Source organism: Lepidochelys olivacea, assembly GCF_965140295.1.
Source record: "Lepidochelys olivacea isolate rLepOli2 genome assembly, chromosome: 14".
NCBI classification, from domain to species: domain Eukaryota; kingdom Metazoa; phylum Chordata; order Testudines; family Cheloniidae; genus Lepidochelys; species Lepidochelys olivacea.
Window position 1 is genome coordinate 22,467,755 of NC_140424.1, and position 14,721 is coordinate 22,482,475.

General features: G+C 58.9%; 1 protein-coding gene across 1 annotated transcript in view; it reads right to left on the minus strand.

The window, feature by feature from the left end:
• USP43 (ubiquitin specific peptidase 43) overlaps positions 1-14,721 on the minus strand; it is a 184,895-nt gene that overhangs the window by 48,069 nt on the left and 122,105 nt on the right. Inside the window, exon 7 of the mRNA XM_084648154.1 lies at positions 4,548-4,710. Coding sequence (XP_084504280.1) covers positions 4,548-4,710 — 163 coding nt within the window. The remainder of the gene's footprint in view (positions 1-4,547; positions 4,711-14,721) is intronic.

Sequence of the window (14,721 nt, forward strand, 5' to 3'; positions counted from 1 at the left end):
GACGCTCACAGCCAGCACAGGGAGGCATCGATGGGGCAGGTGCTATGGCCCCCACCCCCACTGCATCACTGACTGACCCACTGACTAGCCAAGCTCCCAGCTTGGACTTTGGGCAATGTTGCTTCTCACCTGCCTGCCAGACTCAGGATGGGCAAAGAGGGGTGGGTCAGACAGGAGCTGAGGAGAACCTGGCCCAGAGCTCAAACCCAACCTTGCCTGAGGCCCCATTGATCAGTTCAGCTCTCGCTTATGCCCACAGTCCTCCAGGTTTCCCATTTCCAGGAGCAACTTGGAGCAGAAGCATTGAGACTGTTCTTGTGGGAGCTGCTGGCGCTGGCAATCCAGAGAGCCCGTTTACAAGGATCCTGCCTGAGCAACGAGCAAATAGCTGCCTGTTGCCAGAACGACTCTGAGTTTCCATTAAGGGGAAAGCAAACCAAGGGAGGACAGAGCCCATCAGAAAGCATGCTGTGTGCATCTCCTCTGGCATGCTCTGCACCCAGCTGAACACAAAATGGCTGCCTGTCCCAGCAGTGTCCTTGGGGAATAATTCAATGTACAGTCCACAGGAGTCACAACAGTTACAGAGCTCTGCTTCCTGCGCTGTTCCCAGGGAAGTCCCAGCTCGGACGAGCAGGCATGGGAGAAGGTGTGGGGGGGCTGATATTGCCAGAGCTACACAAAACCCGTGCTTCTGTTTGTGTCTCCGGACAGACACACCCCAGTAGCTGTATATACCATACCTGCCTCTGTCTCTCCCTCACTCCTCTGCACATGCCTTGCCGTGCATGTCACTCTACTCCCAGAGCAGCCAGGAACAACCATCGAAAACACTCGTTCTAACTGACCAGACTCACTATTGTCTCTTTATTGACACTCACGTTATGTATCTGACACGCAAGAAAGGGCCCAGAACAGCTCGTTGGAACACAGATACGGCGTCGAGCTGTAGACTTCGGATCCTGGGTTTTGGTTCAACCCCTTATAAGGGCTGGGGTCGGTCACAAATTGTGGACTTTCCTAAAACATGGGCGATTGTGAGTCAGGCTAAGTTCTCTGAGAAGGCAGCACAGCCACGTGGGTAGGATGCAGGACTCTTGGGTCTCATTCCCAGCCATGACTTACTGCATGATCCTGTGCAAATCACGCCCCAGTCTGTGCCTCAGTTCCCCCATCCATAAAATGGGCCTAGCGATACTTACTCTCCTCTGTACAGCACTTACAGCTGTAGAGGGCTAAGCAAGAGCTAGGTGTGGTTATTAAAATAACACTCATCCAACCCAGACAAATCCCAATTCTGGAGCAATCTTCAATCGTTTACACCAGCGGTGGGCAAAAAACGGCCAGTGGACCAGATCTGGCTCACCAGCTGTTTTAATTCGGCCCTTGAGGTCCCACAGGGAAGCTGGGTCTGGGGCTTGCTCCGCTCTGGCACTCCAGCCGAGGAGCAGGGTTGGGGGCTCCACGTGGCTCTTGGAAGCAGCCTCATGGCCCTGCTCCAGAGCTCCAGCCGAGGAGCAAGGTAAGGGGCCGCTCCACATGACTCCCGGAAGCAGCCGCATGGCCCCCCAGCTGGAGCCCTCACCCCCCCTACCTGCACCCCATTCCCCTGCCCCAGCCTGGAGCCCCCTCCTGCACCCTGAACTCCTCATTTCTGGCCCCACCCTGGAGCCCGCACCCCCAACCAGAGCCCTTACCCCCTTCCACACCCCAATCCCAATTTTGTGAGCATTCATGACCCGCCATACAATTTCTATTCCCAGATGTGGCCCTCAAGCCAAAAAATTTGCCCACCCCTGGTTTACACAGATGCCACCATTTCCGCCATCAAAATAAACCAATAAATAACTAAAGTTTGTCAGCAAATCCAGGCTGCATCCGAAAAGGCAGCCTGCACTGCAGGAGCAGCAAGGAAAAAGCAGACATGTGCCTACAATTCCCTCTGCCCTTTATCCTGACACATGGGCTGAGGGAGTACCACACAACAGCCACAGCACACGAGAGGAGACACACCCGATGCTGGGATAAAGTCCCAGCCGAGTGCAGAGTCAGCGAAGAGGACAGAGCAAAACCAGAGTCCCAGAAAGTTCAGCGCAAGAGTGAGAAAAGGAATAACCCAGCCACGGGAGAAACAAATTCCTGGACCCCCACGGATTCATACACCTCCTGGCTCCAGTTCAGCCCTGCCAGTTCAGCCCTGCCAGGAGCTGGCTCCCACCCAAGAAAGCCAGCTGGGGGCACCATGCTTATGCCCAGGGCGAATTGGGCCCAGCAGGTGCATGAAACAGAGAAGAGACCCAAGGAAGGACAACCCAGTCCTCCCCGCAACACGCACACATGCAATGCCCATCAGCTCCTCCAGCGGGTGATCTGTGACAGGACAGCCCCGACGGCACATGGCCAGGGCTGTACCCACCGCGTTCACCTCACACGCCTGCCATAGCTGCTGGGAAGGCCCCGGCTCGGGGTGGGCATGGTCAGTGTGTCACATCTGTGACCCCAGCATGTGGCTCCCAGCTCTGCGGGGGCTGTGTCGGGGTGCCAGAGGCATTGGCATGGGAGCTATTACACTGAGCCTCCTCGGCTGTATGGCTCCAGCTGCCACAATGGCCACCGGCCCCTGGGGCATCCGACGAGCAGCTTGCTGCTGGCACGACCCCAGCTAGCCAGGGGCCATGCTGACCTACCATACAGCCCTCTGGGACACAGGGCCCCTGTGAAGGTCAGGCAAAGCATCACTGAAATGCAGGCTGTGAAAAGCGCTGGGGAAGCACCGGGCTCCCCCCGTCCCTGCCAGCGGGAAGGTTAACACTCAACACTGGACAGACAAGGCCGCTTGTGGGACCTCGTGCACATGGCTCCAGCCCTCCCTGACTCGGTTTCCTTCCCTACGCAGACAGCTGGCCAACCTCCCGCCAGTGCGAGGCCCAGGGCCCGTGGGGATGCTCCGCTGAAGGGGCTGGACGAGTGCTGCCAATGGCATTAACATTCCCGACCCACAGCCGCCGACAAGGGGTGGGAAGGATCCCCAGTGAGATGTGGGCTGCTGCCTGTCTGCCCTCTGAGTGCCCTGCTGCACTCCTATGCCCTCTGCCCCACTCTGGTTCTGGGCCGTTCCAGGGAGCGATGCCCCACGAGACGGCCAATGTGGCATCATCTCAGAGATGTGGAGGCAAGGGGGGCCTGTGACTTTTCCTCCAGCCCTCCCCCCATACACATACCCTGACAACCCCACCCCCGGCCCGGGCAGGGAGAGACTGAGATGCCCTGTGACTGGCACGGCCCTCCGAGAGCTCAGATGGGCTCTCAGCGACAGCTCTGCCCCCAGGAGAGTGGGAGGGGGCGGCGGCTTCCCTCCTCTGAGCTGTCTTTGGAAGGAGGATTGAGAGGCCAGGCAGGGTCCTGAACTGGCAGCATCTGTGAGCATCCCTGCCCCTGTGCATGGAGAGAGGAGAACAGAGCCCCAGCGTGGCTGGGCCCAGGAGAACAGGGATCAGAGGGATCAGACAAGGTACTCGGTAAATGGCTTTATGTTGCTGGAGGAGGAGAGGCTGGGACGGAGTCCTTGTCCCCGAGTGAGGGGGGCACAGAGCCCCCTCATGGCCAGATAGAGTATTGCAGCAGCTCTGCCTCAGTTTCCCCACTCTCTTCTTTGGCGATCAGACTGATCTGGCCCTCCACCCCCCAGACAAGTCCCAGCTGCAATGACTGGCAATGCTGACCCCCATTTCCGGTCTGCAGTCCCACCACCCAGGGCCTGGCATGCTCTCCTGCTGCCCAGGGCCTCGGGCAGTCTGTGGTTCCTGTCCTGAGCCAGGCTCCTTGTCCCATGCAGGCAGCCTGTCTGTTCTGCTTCCCCTGCCTCTCAGCACTGGCAGCTCAACCCAGCTCAGCCCAGCCACGGGGGCTATGCGGGGCAACAGCTTAAGTGCAAGAAGCGGGGGGAGTGGCTCTGACAAAAGGGAGTGGGCTCACTGGCACAAGATTTCAAGATCAGTTCTGCAGACCCAAGAGGTTCAATCAAGCACCTACCATTTCTGGTGCTTTGTTAATAATAATAACAATAACAACAACAACCCCAGCAGCTAGCTCTTATATAATGATTGTCAGCAGCCGCTCTCAAAGGAGGCCAGTGGCATTATCCCCATATTACAGAAGGGGAAACTGAGGCACACAGAGGTGAAGTGACTTACCCAAGTCCACCCAGTAGGCCAGTGGCAGAGCCAGGAATAGACCCCCCCCCACCCCCCAGGTCTCTGGAGCCCCAGGACAGTGCTCTAACCACTAGACAAGAGATTCAGCGACTCGGCCATGGCTTGCCCACTCCATCCCAAGGAGACGGGTGCCATGAGGCATCCAGCGCGGTAACACAATGGATCCCGGAGAAGCCAGCAGGAGCTTCTCCGTGTGGATTTGGGCAAGTGCACGTTGAACCATAATGAATTTGCAATTGCACCCTCCGGTTTGCACTCCCGGCTGCACAACCCGTGCACAGAACTGCATGATAGGCACATCCCCCAGCGTATAATGGAGGCAAAGCGACATACCTGGCAGCTTGCAGTCCCGTGCCTGCTGTGTTGCAGAGGAGAAGCAGCACTCTTCCACCTCCACCATGGTGCAAGAACTCCGAGGACATGGCCCCGGCATGGGGCAGTCGCTGGCCTTCGGGATCGGAAGAGTTGGGGGAAGATGGAAGGCTGAGGGGGCAGCCTGTAGAGGAGAAATACAAGAGCAAGAGGGCAGAGAATGAATCCTCGAGCCAGGGCTCCGGCATCGCACGCTGCACGGGGCACGTATGGAAGCACTGAGCAGGGGACAGTTACCGACTTGTTACCCCAAAGAGAGCGGGGCAGTGAACTCCTGGCAGGCCGGTGACCATGGAGGGCCAATGACATGCTGCCTCAGGCAGGCCGCATGACTCAGGAGCCCGCCGGTGGCTCCTCCTCCCTCTGCCAAGACTGCACGCTGGGGAGATCCGGTCCACCAGGCCTGGCTGTGCGCTGGGCTCCCCTGCTCCTCACCAGTCTGTGAGGCATTGGTGACCAGCTTAGGGCCTGTACATTTCCTCCTGCCCTGACGGATAAATCCACTGAGTAAGACTACTTTCCTGCACCACCGTGGGCAGGAGGAATCAGAAGGAGTCCCCGGCTGAGCACTGATCCATTTGCAGGGTGCGTGGCTGGCAAGAAGGGCATGGCCCAGCCCACGGAGCACCTGCCATCTCCCGACCTTCTTACAATCCGGGCTGGGCAATTAACCAGTCTCCGTACGGTTGGGAGAGAGCAGGAGATTCTCCGTGCAGCTGGGCTGCCACGTGCCCCAGCTCCCAGTGCCGTACGCTCCATCTCCTCTGACGCTTTCCCATGTCAGGACTCTCAGTTAGCATGGAGAGGTAATTAATCACTGCCAGGCTTGTCTGGCCGCACGCCGCATCGCCCAGAATTACACAGGCGGAGGCTGCGGAACCAGATTTCCTGACAGCCTGAGGTTTCACCCCCGAGCACTCAACAGCCTGGCACCTGAAGCGTGAGACTAGCTCCGGTTCTGATGTCTGATCAGGGCAGGTGGAGTTTTAGCCACGCAGAATTTGTCTCCTTCCTGGGCTCTTTGCTGTTCTTTCCCCCTTCTCCCTGCAGAGCCACTCCCCACAAACTAGAAACCACAGTGGGGACTGACCGTGGCGGGGGTGGGAGTGGTCAGTGGTTTAACCGTGTGGTTCGCCCACTGCCCCTTTTGCACTCAGCAGTAGGCAATCAGCTCTCCTCCGATGGGCACAGAGCACAAGGACTTGGGGGGCTGGCGAGGATGGGGGAGAGCAGGGACAGGCACAAGAACCCAGCTGGCCCATCCTGGGTGCCACCCGAATGCCAGCCCCCCTGAACCACATGCCACAGGGTGACACTCAGCCGAGGGATGCCAGGCAGAATGAGGACGAGCCCTGGGCGCACACACAGCCCTGGCAGAGAACAGGAGACTGGATGCCACCTGCTCCCCCCCCACACTCTGATACCGTCACGCCCCTGGCGCCTCCCCCGAAGAGCCGGATGCGCTGGTGCAAAGCTTCCTGGGCTGCTGCTTTCTCCAGGGTCCACATTTTATCCCCTCCCTGCTCCATTCTGCCCTTGAGTGCCAGCCCCCCTTCCAATCCCACCGACAGGTCCCTGCCCTGCCGCTGCCCGCACCAGCCCAGCCGAGCGCTGCCTTGAGATCTGCCGGCAGGCAGAGTCCAAAAGGCCAATGCATCTGAACCAGGCACTGCTCGGACGGCTTCCAGCTACAACCAGCCCCTCCTCTGCTTCGCAAACCTGCGGCCGAGCCCCTTGACACGGGAACTGTTACAAGAACCGAGCACTGATCGCACTCCGAGGAACTCAGATGGAGCCCCGGCAGATCTGGCAAAGCAAGAAACGAGCTGTAGGGAAGAGTAACACCAAGGTACTTGAGCCAACAGGGCACGGGCACAGCACGGGGGGGTGGGGGAGTGTGGGGCCTAGAGGGGTACAGCGGGTCAATGCACCAGGCTCTCATCTCCAGACACCACCTCGGTTGGCAGGTCACAATGGGCTGAGCCCTCGATTCAAGTCCCTAAGGGAGGGGTTGCTGCACAGCACTTGGGCGTGCTTGGCAGGCGACACGGGAGGTGCCAGAGCTGGAACAGCTGCGGCAATGTTGGAGTACGGAGCATTGACAAAGCAGGGTGGGGGCAGACTGGGGAACAAGGGGGCTGCACAGCGGTGCAGGACTCAGGGGCCCTGGCAGAGCTGTGTGTGAGAGGACTAAATGAGAACGGTGGGGTGGAGCTGCAAGATTGGACTGAGGTGCAGCAACCACAGAGATGTGTGGAAAGTCGGGGCTGCATTTCCCTGCAGCCAGTGCTGCCCCTCACCCGCTCACTCCTCATCCCCTCCACTGTTTTACCTGAAACCCCGTGATCCAGCTGGCAGAGGCTACAGCCTGACACTGACCTGCGTGTTTAGGGTGAAATGGCCGTAGAGACCTCCCGGGCCCCGCTCTGGGGCCTGTCTCTGCTCCCTGCATTGCACTCTCTGGCCCCATCCCAACCACGTGCCACACAGACAGGGCCACTGGATCCTACTGGGCCAGATGTGTGCTCCAGACCCCATCTCCAGATGTGCACAGCTGCCCCTTGCCAGGCTAGACCTGATGGGATTTGGAGCTTGGCTTCCCCTGATGTCGGGGACGAATGGAAGCGATCAACATCTGGCTGCTGAGAAGAGCTGTTGGATGATCCCTGGAGCTGCCGCCTTACACCCGACTGCTACTAATAATGATCATTATTCACCCAGGGGACCTGCTGTGAGGGCTGAGTGCCCCTGGCTTGTGGAAGATCCAGGCCCAGACTCGCTCCAGCTGGGCAGCAGGCAGGGGCCTGGGGCAACAAGGGGCAGGCTGCCCTGACGGGTGCACATGGGGAGAGGGTGGGGGCTGGCCAGGGTGGGCTTGTGCTCTCAAGCATCCTTCTGCACCAGCCCAGCTGCTTCGGGAGCCCTGCCTGCAGCGTGCAGCTGCCCCCCTGTCGGACACACCAAGGGAACAGACAACCCCACCCTTGAGGGGAAGCATCCCTCAGGCCCCAGGGCTCCAGGCCAGCCCTTAGAGTTATGATGATTCCTCCCTGCACCGGATGAGGAGAAACCAGCCCTTGAGGGAAATTAATCCAGTCACTTCAACCAGGTCCTTTGTGCAGATCTGTCCCCGTCCCTGATGTGCCACAGAGCACAGCAGACGGAAGCAGAGCCAGGCCTGGGCTGAGGGGTACTGGCAAAGCAAGAGAGGCCAGGCATGCTCCATTCCCTAGCCAGGGTCCGGGCAGCCCCTTACTGGGGAAGGCCCCTGGTGGCACGGGCTCATTTCTGAAGGGCGATGACGGGACACGTTCTGGGCTGTCCAAGAAATCTCTGCAGTGTTGAGAGGTATTGGCTGGGTGGGAGGGGAGCCCAGGATTGAAGGTGGGATGGGGGGCAGCGGGGTTAGGATTTGTGCTCACAGGCAGCACTTGAAGTTAGGGAGCCCAGAGCTGGAATAGCAGGAGGGCTGCAGGTCAGGAGTGAGGGGCATCGGCAGAGTTGTCAGGTAAACGGTCCAGCACGTGCATTGCACTTGGGTTTCCCCTGCCACCATCAACTGACTTGTCCTTCCCAATCACCCTGCCAATCACAAACCCCACCCTGCTCGTCCTGCCCCACTGCTTGCCCGCCAAACGTCACTCGGGACAATGTGCCTCTGCACCAGAATATGAAACAAACTTGTTTGGGGAGACGCTCCGACACGTTTAACACCCAGCGCAATGTTTCCATTTCCACAGAGCTGGCCGGTCTATCTGGTGCCCTTCCAGTCCCGGTACTGAGGTGCTTTGCAGAGGCCGAGGAGGCCCCGGTTGCTGAGGCTGGGGAATGCCAGGATCGCATAGCGGCCAGAGCCCAGCTCTCAGCGTCACGGCTTGATGCTAACTTCTGGACATTAAATATTTATGGATATCAATCAAGAGCCAGGAGAAGCTGCTGCCTTGGGGACAATCCACACTAAGCCTTGTACCTTGAAATGCCGTCTACTGACCCACGTGCCGGCACGGTCAGGCTGTCAGAATTGCGCAGAGCACTGAGAGGTTGCGCCAAAGCTCAGTTAATTCAGCGAGGCCCCTGGGCCCTCGGCGCCGGGCTGTTCTCTGTCTCCTCCTCAGTCTCCTCCAGAGCAGGTTGCTTTGCTCCACATTTTGCCTCCACTTTGAGAAGCCCCTGCAGCTCCAAGCTTGTTCCCGTAAAGCCAGCCTGGAGAAAACCGGACGTGATCCTGTAAGCCTTACTCACCCGAGCTGCCCCACTCACAGCAGAGGTGCCACACAGGGAATCATGTTCTATCCACAGCCTGGCCATGGGACCTTTGTCACTTGCCTGCTTTGTGCCTCAGTTTCCCCCTCTGTAAAATGGGAATAACGATACTTGCCCACTGTGAGATCTGTGGCCTTGATAAGTGCTGAGTATTAATGTATACAGTGACCTCACAAACCCAGTAATCGCTTCCCGCACTGCTGAAATGCAGCTCCTTCTGGCCTGCCGCATGGCAGCTGTTTAACAGCACAGGACAACAGACAATGAACCAGAACACCCCGCCCAGTTCAAATGGCCCTCAGCTGAGCACTGCACACCACAGGAACACCCACCCGCAGCTCCCCGAGCCAGTGCCTTGCTGAAAGGCCTCGCTAGGAGGGTTCCCCGGGATGGGACCCAGGCAGGGCCCCAGGGAAGCAGGATGTCTTCCTGAATTTGCCTTATTGAGCCATTTGTCTCCACAGCCTGGAATTCAAGCCAAGGAAGTTGTAGGTATCGGGCATTTCGTCCTGGGAATGTTTATAGCACCCCTTTCAGCATGTACGTGTGCTAATGCATGCCCCTGGAATAGCCATGAAGGCCGCAGATCAGGATTGAGGAGCACCATCATTGCTGGGCAGGGGGAGCCCAGGGCGGAAATAGCAAAGGGTTGCAGATGGGGATTGAGGGGCCCCGGCAGAGCTATGGGTGAGTGAGTGAGTCCAGGGCTGGGACAGTAGCTGGGGCTGTTGGTCGGGAGTGCGGGGCATCGGCAGAGCTGTGTGAGGGGAGCCCAGGGCTGGGATAGCTACGGGGCCTGTGGGGTGGGAGTGAGGGGCATGGCAGAGCTGTGTGAAGGGAGCCCAGGGCTGGGACAGCCTTGGGGTCTGTGGGGGCTCTCTTCCCTGCCCACAGTAGTTGGAGATCACTCATGGGAGCAGAATCATGTCAAAAGAGCTTAAAAACAAGAACTGGGGCTTGCAGGGGATGTGCCCCATGGCTGCCTTCCCCCAGCTGGGTGCCTCACTGCAGGATCTTGGTGCTCGGGGCGAGGAACGCAGCTGGCCGGGAAGGGAAGGCTGGGCTGCAGGAGAAAAGTCTATTTCCCAGCGGCCTCATGCTGTGATTGCTGGGTTATAGATCTTAATAACAGGCCAGAACAGTGATGGAGCCTCACTGCCCCTACCACCACTCGTCCTGCAGCTATTTTCAGTGGCGGGCTCATCCGCACGCACCTGGGAGGGACGTGATAGATGGCCACAGCCTTCAAGGGAGGCATAAGCCTAGGTAAGAGCCCGTCAAAGGAACAGATGGTCTCAGCTCCCACCTCCCAGCACCAGCCACGGCCGTTCCTCCTCACAGCTGCCTGGCCCACCTGAGGGCTATTTCTGACCAGCACTGCCCTGGGATGAAAGGGAGGGGAAACCTGGCACCAATCCCTGGGCCATGCCCAGCTGCAGCGAGAGCTGGGAGGGCTCAGACCCCTGGAGGCCAGGCTGCTGAAGGAGCTGCCCAACTGGGCCAAACTGCAAAGGGAAGGGGACAAACAGATGTGACTGGGAAGTGCCCCCAGCTGCTGCCAGAGCAAAGAACCACCAGCAGCTCCCGCCTGCCACCAACTGGCAGGGGCACTGAGTCCCTCTCCAGCGTGCTGGGGACGTCATGGCCGGCTGGCGGGTTCTGTGTGTCTGAGGCCCACACAGGAGAAGAGCAGACCCCCAGGGAGAGGGGCCGTGGCAGGGCCGGGTGCTGCTGATGCCTGCCCACTTACTGCCCACCCCCCACAGCTCAGCGGGGGGCAGGCTGTGGTAGTGGCTCCGCACTCTGGTCCAACGTCCCGGCCTGGGGAGGGGCCATATCAGGACTGCTCCCGAGTCATCAGCCCTGGGGGGCATCTCCCCACCACAGACCGGCCACACTGCCAGGGGGACATGTCCTGCTCTTGTACTGCAGGGAGCAGACCGGATTCCAGGCTGCGAACCTGGGGAGAGGAACAGGCCTCCTTCCCCACAGCCTTGGCTTGGGCAGAGCACAGCTTCTCCTGCCTCCCCATGCTATTCGCCTGTTGTCACTCCTCGGACAGGCCCAGTAAGCCTCCCAGAGAGGGACCTCAGGAGATCTGGGTTCTAATTCCTAGCTCTGCCTCGGGCGACCTTGGGCACATCCCCTGAGCCTCAGTTCCCTGTCTGTGAAACGGGGCTCTGATACCCTCCTCCCCCCCACCCGCCCCACCTCACGGTGGGGAGGAGGGGCTCTATAAATGCACATGAGGTGCCCAGATAGCACAGTGAGGGGCCTCTAAAAAAGGCTATCAGGAAAGATGAAGCCCTGCAGCTATCCTGGACCCATGACCTGGTGCTTTCTGCTGCAGGGCTGAGCTCCCTAACAAGGGAAGGGCCCGATTGCTCATCGTGTCTCAGACCTCACCAGTGCTCCGCTTGAAGAGAATCAGCTCAGCAGTTAATGCTGCGTGACATGAAAGGATGCGAAGCCATGTCCCCCCGGCCGCCTTGTTCACCGGCCCCAGGCTGTGTCATCCTTGGCCGGAGAAGGAGCTCTGGTATTTTTATACTCCTCGGCGTTAGCTCCAGGAGGGAGATTTCCCTTCTCAGCCCAGTCCTGGTGCCAGAGACGCCGTGCCCTGATGCAGCTGCACATGTGCCTTATACGGTTCTGAAACACGCTTGGCACTTTCCTGGGGAACCTGAAAACACTGCTCCCCAGGGGGCTGCCGGGGAAGGAAGAATTAGACCAACAAGCTCCATTAGGCTAGATCTATTATTGATGGGGCTGCTGCAGGAATTGCTTTGTTCAGGCCTTTGCCTGCGGCTAGTACTCAGGGAACATTCTCTAGGACGGCAACTTCCACTTGTGTTAGGTGCCTTCTGCTTGGACTCAGACTCAGCCCAGGCCCGAGGTGGGGACCTCAAAGCACCCTGCCTGGGGTACGGGAACCTCCTATGCCTGGGGATGGACCCTGGAGAAGCAATCAGGAGTCTGGCTGCCACCTGTTCCCCGGAAATCTGGAAAATTGAACACATTCCCTGTGGAGATTTTACAAGCGTCCTGCTTCTGGGCAGCACTGCGAGCTACTCCTTTCTTGCCGAGTTTTGGATCATGTGTTTCCAGGTACACGCAGGACATGCAGAGGGGCAGTGAAAGTGAAACAGAATTGGGGCGGGGGGTGTTTTCTGAACTTCAAACAGTCAAATTTCATTTGGTGCCACGGTTGGGTCGGTTCTTACTTCATCAGCCCCAGGATGCCCACGGCCCACTCCAAGCGGCAGCACGGCTCATTCCGGCACCAAGCAGCTGCAATAGCCCTGGTGGCAGCTAATCTGAACGCGGGTGGCATCTGCATGAGGAGACATTCCACACACCCTGCCCAGATGCCATGAGTACTTAGGCTAACGTTTACTGAACACCAGCTGGCCTCTAATTAAGTCACCATTAAGGGGAGTCCTGGGGTCCGATTACCAGCACAAGCCTTGCCAATGAGCATGATACTAGGACATCGTACGTGACGCTTTCCTTTGAAACGCCCATTATCGTTAGCTGGAGGGGTGAAGCTGGGTCAGGAACAGCGTGATGGGCAGTGGCCTCCACCCCCAGGATTCCCCTGAAGCTGGTGCTGTGCTGGAGGGATACTGCTTTACCTCTGGGCACCATGAAGTTAGCTCTGTGGCAGGTGGCTCCAGGATTTCTCTTCAGCTCTCAGGGATTCTGAGCCACACAGCTCTGCATCCCAAACCCTCCTCCAGACAGCAAGCAAGGAGCCCTCTGCCTGAAGTCATGAGCTAGGGGAGCCAGGTCTCAGAATCGTCTCTCCCTGCCTTCCTAGAGCTGTCTCTGTGCATCCCATAGACAGAGGCTCCCCCGAAGTCTGCCACACTGCAGGTTGCACCCCAGCCCTGTGGCCTGTCCTAACTGAGGAAGGGCAAATCCTGCAAGGGCCGAGCCGACCGTCCACCCGCAGGTCGAGCTGAACCTCTCTCTGGGTTTGAAAATGTTCGCTTCACTTTTCGCTCGGTCTCACTTTCACGGCTCCCTCTGCACTTCCTGGAGCCGAGGGGCCTAAGCACCAGCCAAGCCGGACGCCACCTGGAAATCCCACGAGGAAGCCAGCTGCAGAGCAACGAGGGCTGGATACTTCCCAGGGGGTCAGAGAAGTCTCCAAAGCCCAGAACTCTCTGAGACTCCCTCTGGAACCATCACCAAGACTTGTCAGTCTGGCCTTCTGAAGAGCTGCTGTTAGGGAACGTTAGGGGCCCAGTTCTATCCTCAGCCCACCCCCATGCACCCCCTTCCCTGCCAGCAGAGCTGCATGGGCATAACTGAGGCCAGAATTTAAGCCAGAGCCTTTTGGTGTTTCCTTAGTCCCCGAGTGGACGGATGCGGCTCTGAGCAAACTGGCGGGTCCAGGTGCATTGACACCCAGGGGGGCAGCACCTCTCAGAGCAGCATTAAGCAGGCTGCTGCCTCTACAGCTCCGTAGGCAATCTGGGCATGCCGCTCGGTCACTCCGGTTCTTCTCCCTGCCCCCGCGCACTCCGGCCTGGCTGGGCACCTCCACCTGGGAGAGGCAGGTTCACCGGGCTGGCCAGAAAACTACTCGCCCATTTCGCAAACCATTTTGAGGTTTCGAACCATGTTTGCACCTGGAATGACAGCGCCCTTTGGAGCCAGGGTCTATGACTCCCAGGGGAGGGCTAACGATACTTGCCCCTCCCACACAGGGCGGGATTTGGATGCGTTTACTCCCATTGACTAGCACCCTGCTCCCCAGATAATCTCCTGGGGCTTAGTGGGTGCTATTGCAGGAATAGGGTGCTGCTTAGTGGGTCCCATTGCACCAGCAGGGTGCTGGCCAGGGTGGGTAAGGACAGCAGCCCCTGGGCACTGGCTGTGTGGGAGACCGTGCGGGAGACCGTGCTAGGGAAGGGCAAAGAGTTATTAGAGGAAGCGTTGGAGGACTCGGATGAAGGGAGGGTGGGTGCATGGCTCACACTGGGTCCTAGAACTCTCATCTGCAAACCTGGGGGATGGGCAGACCTGCACACCTGCAGCTGGTGCTGAGGGTGGTCCAGTCTCCCGCCCTGCAAGAGAAATGCAACCCACCTGCGTCCTGACGGCTGCACTAGGGCCTGTGCATCAGGCTGTCCCGGGGACGATTCACTGGCATAGCCTCCTCTTTCTGAATGAGCTCAATGCAGGGCCTGTGAAAGGGGCCAGACACAGAATCCTGCCAGGCCCCCAGGACCCAATGACCAGAGAGGTCTTCTGCATCGCGGACATCCGTGAGGCTGACGTCCTCTGGCTGTGCCTGCAGCAGGCACACAGCTCAGGTGGTGACAGAGCCTGTTCCCCGACCCTCATGGCTCCTTAGCCCTGCCCTCTGGCAAGGGAGATGGTCCCTAAGCTCCTGGCCATTCAGCTGGCAACTCTGCAGTGCCGGGGGCGGGGAAATGGCAGCATTAGGAGTTGGGTGTTTGTCCACGAGGACAAGCAAGCTGTGAACAGGCACTGCATCGCACAGGCTCAGCCGGTTGTGCCCCCGGCACTGAGTGCACCCTAAATCAAAGCACAGAGAGTGGGCAGCGCAGCGCTTTAAAGATCAGGGTGAAATCATTGTGTATGTGGCAGGTCAGGGCCCCATTGCGCTGGGCGCTGCACACGCAGGACGGGGGGCCTTGTCCCCCCCCCCAGAATTAAGCATCGTTATCCCCAGAAAGCATTGTTATCCCCAGAAAATTGAGTGACTGCCCCAAGGAGCCTGTGACTGAGCTAGAACTGACCTCAGATCTCCTGCGTCCCAGCCCAGAGCTGTAGCTGCACCTTCCTCCCTGTGTCTCACACATTGTGAGATACCCTCATGGGCAGCTGGTCTGGCTGT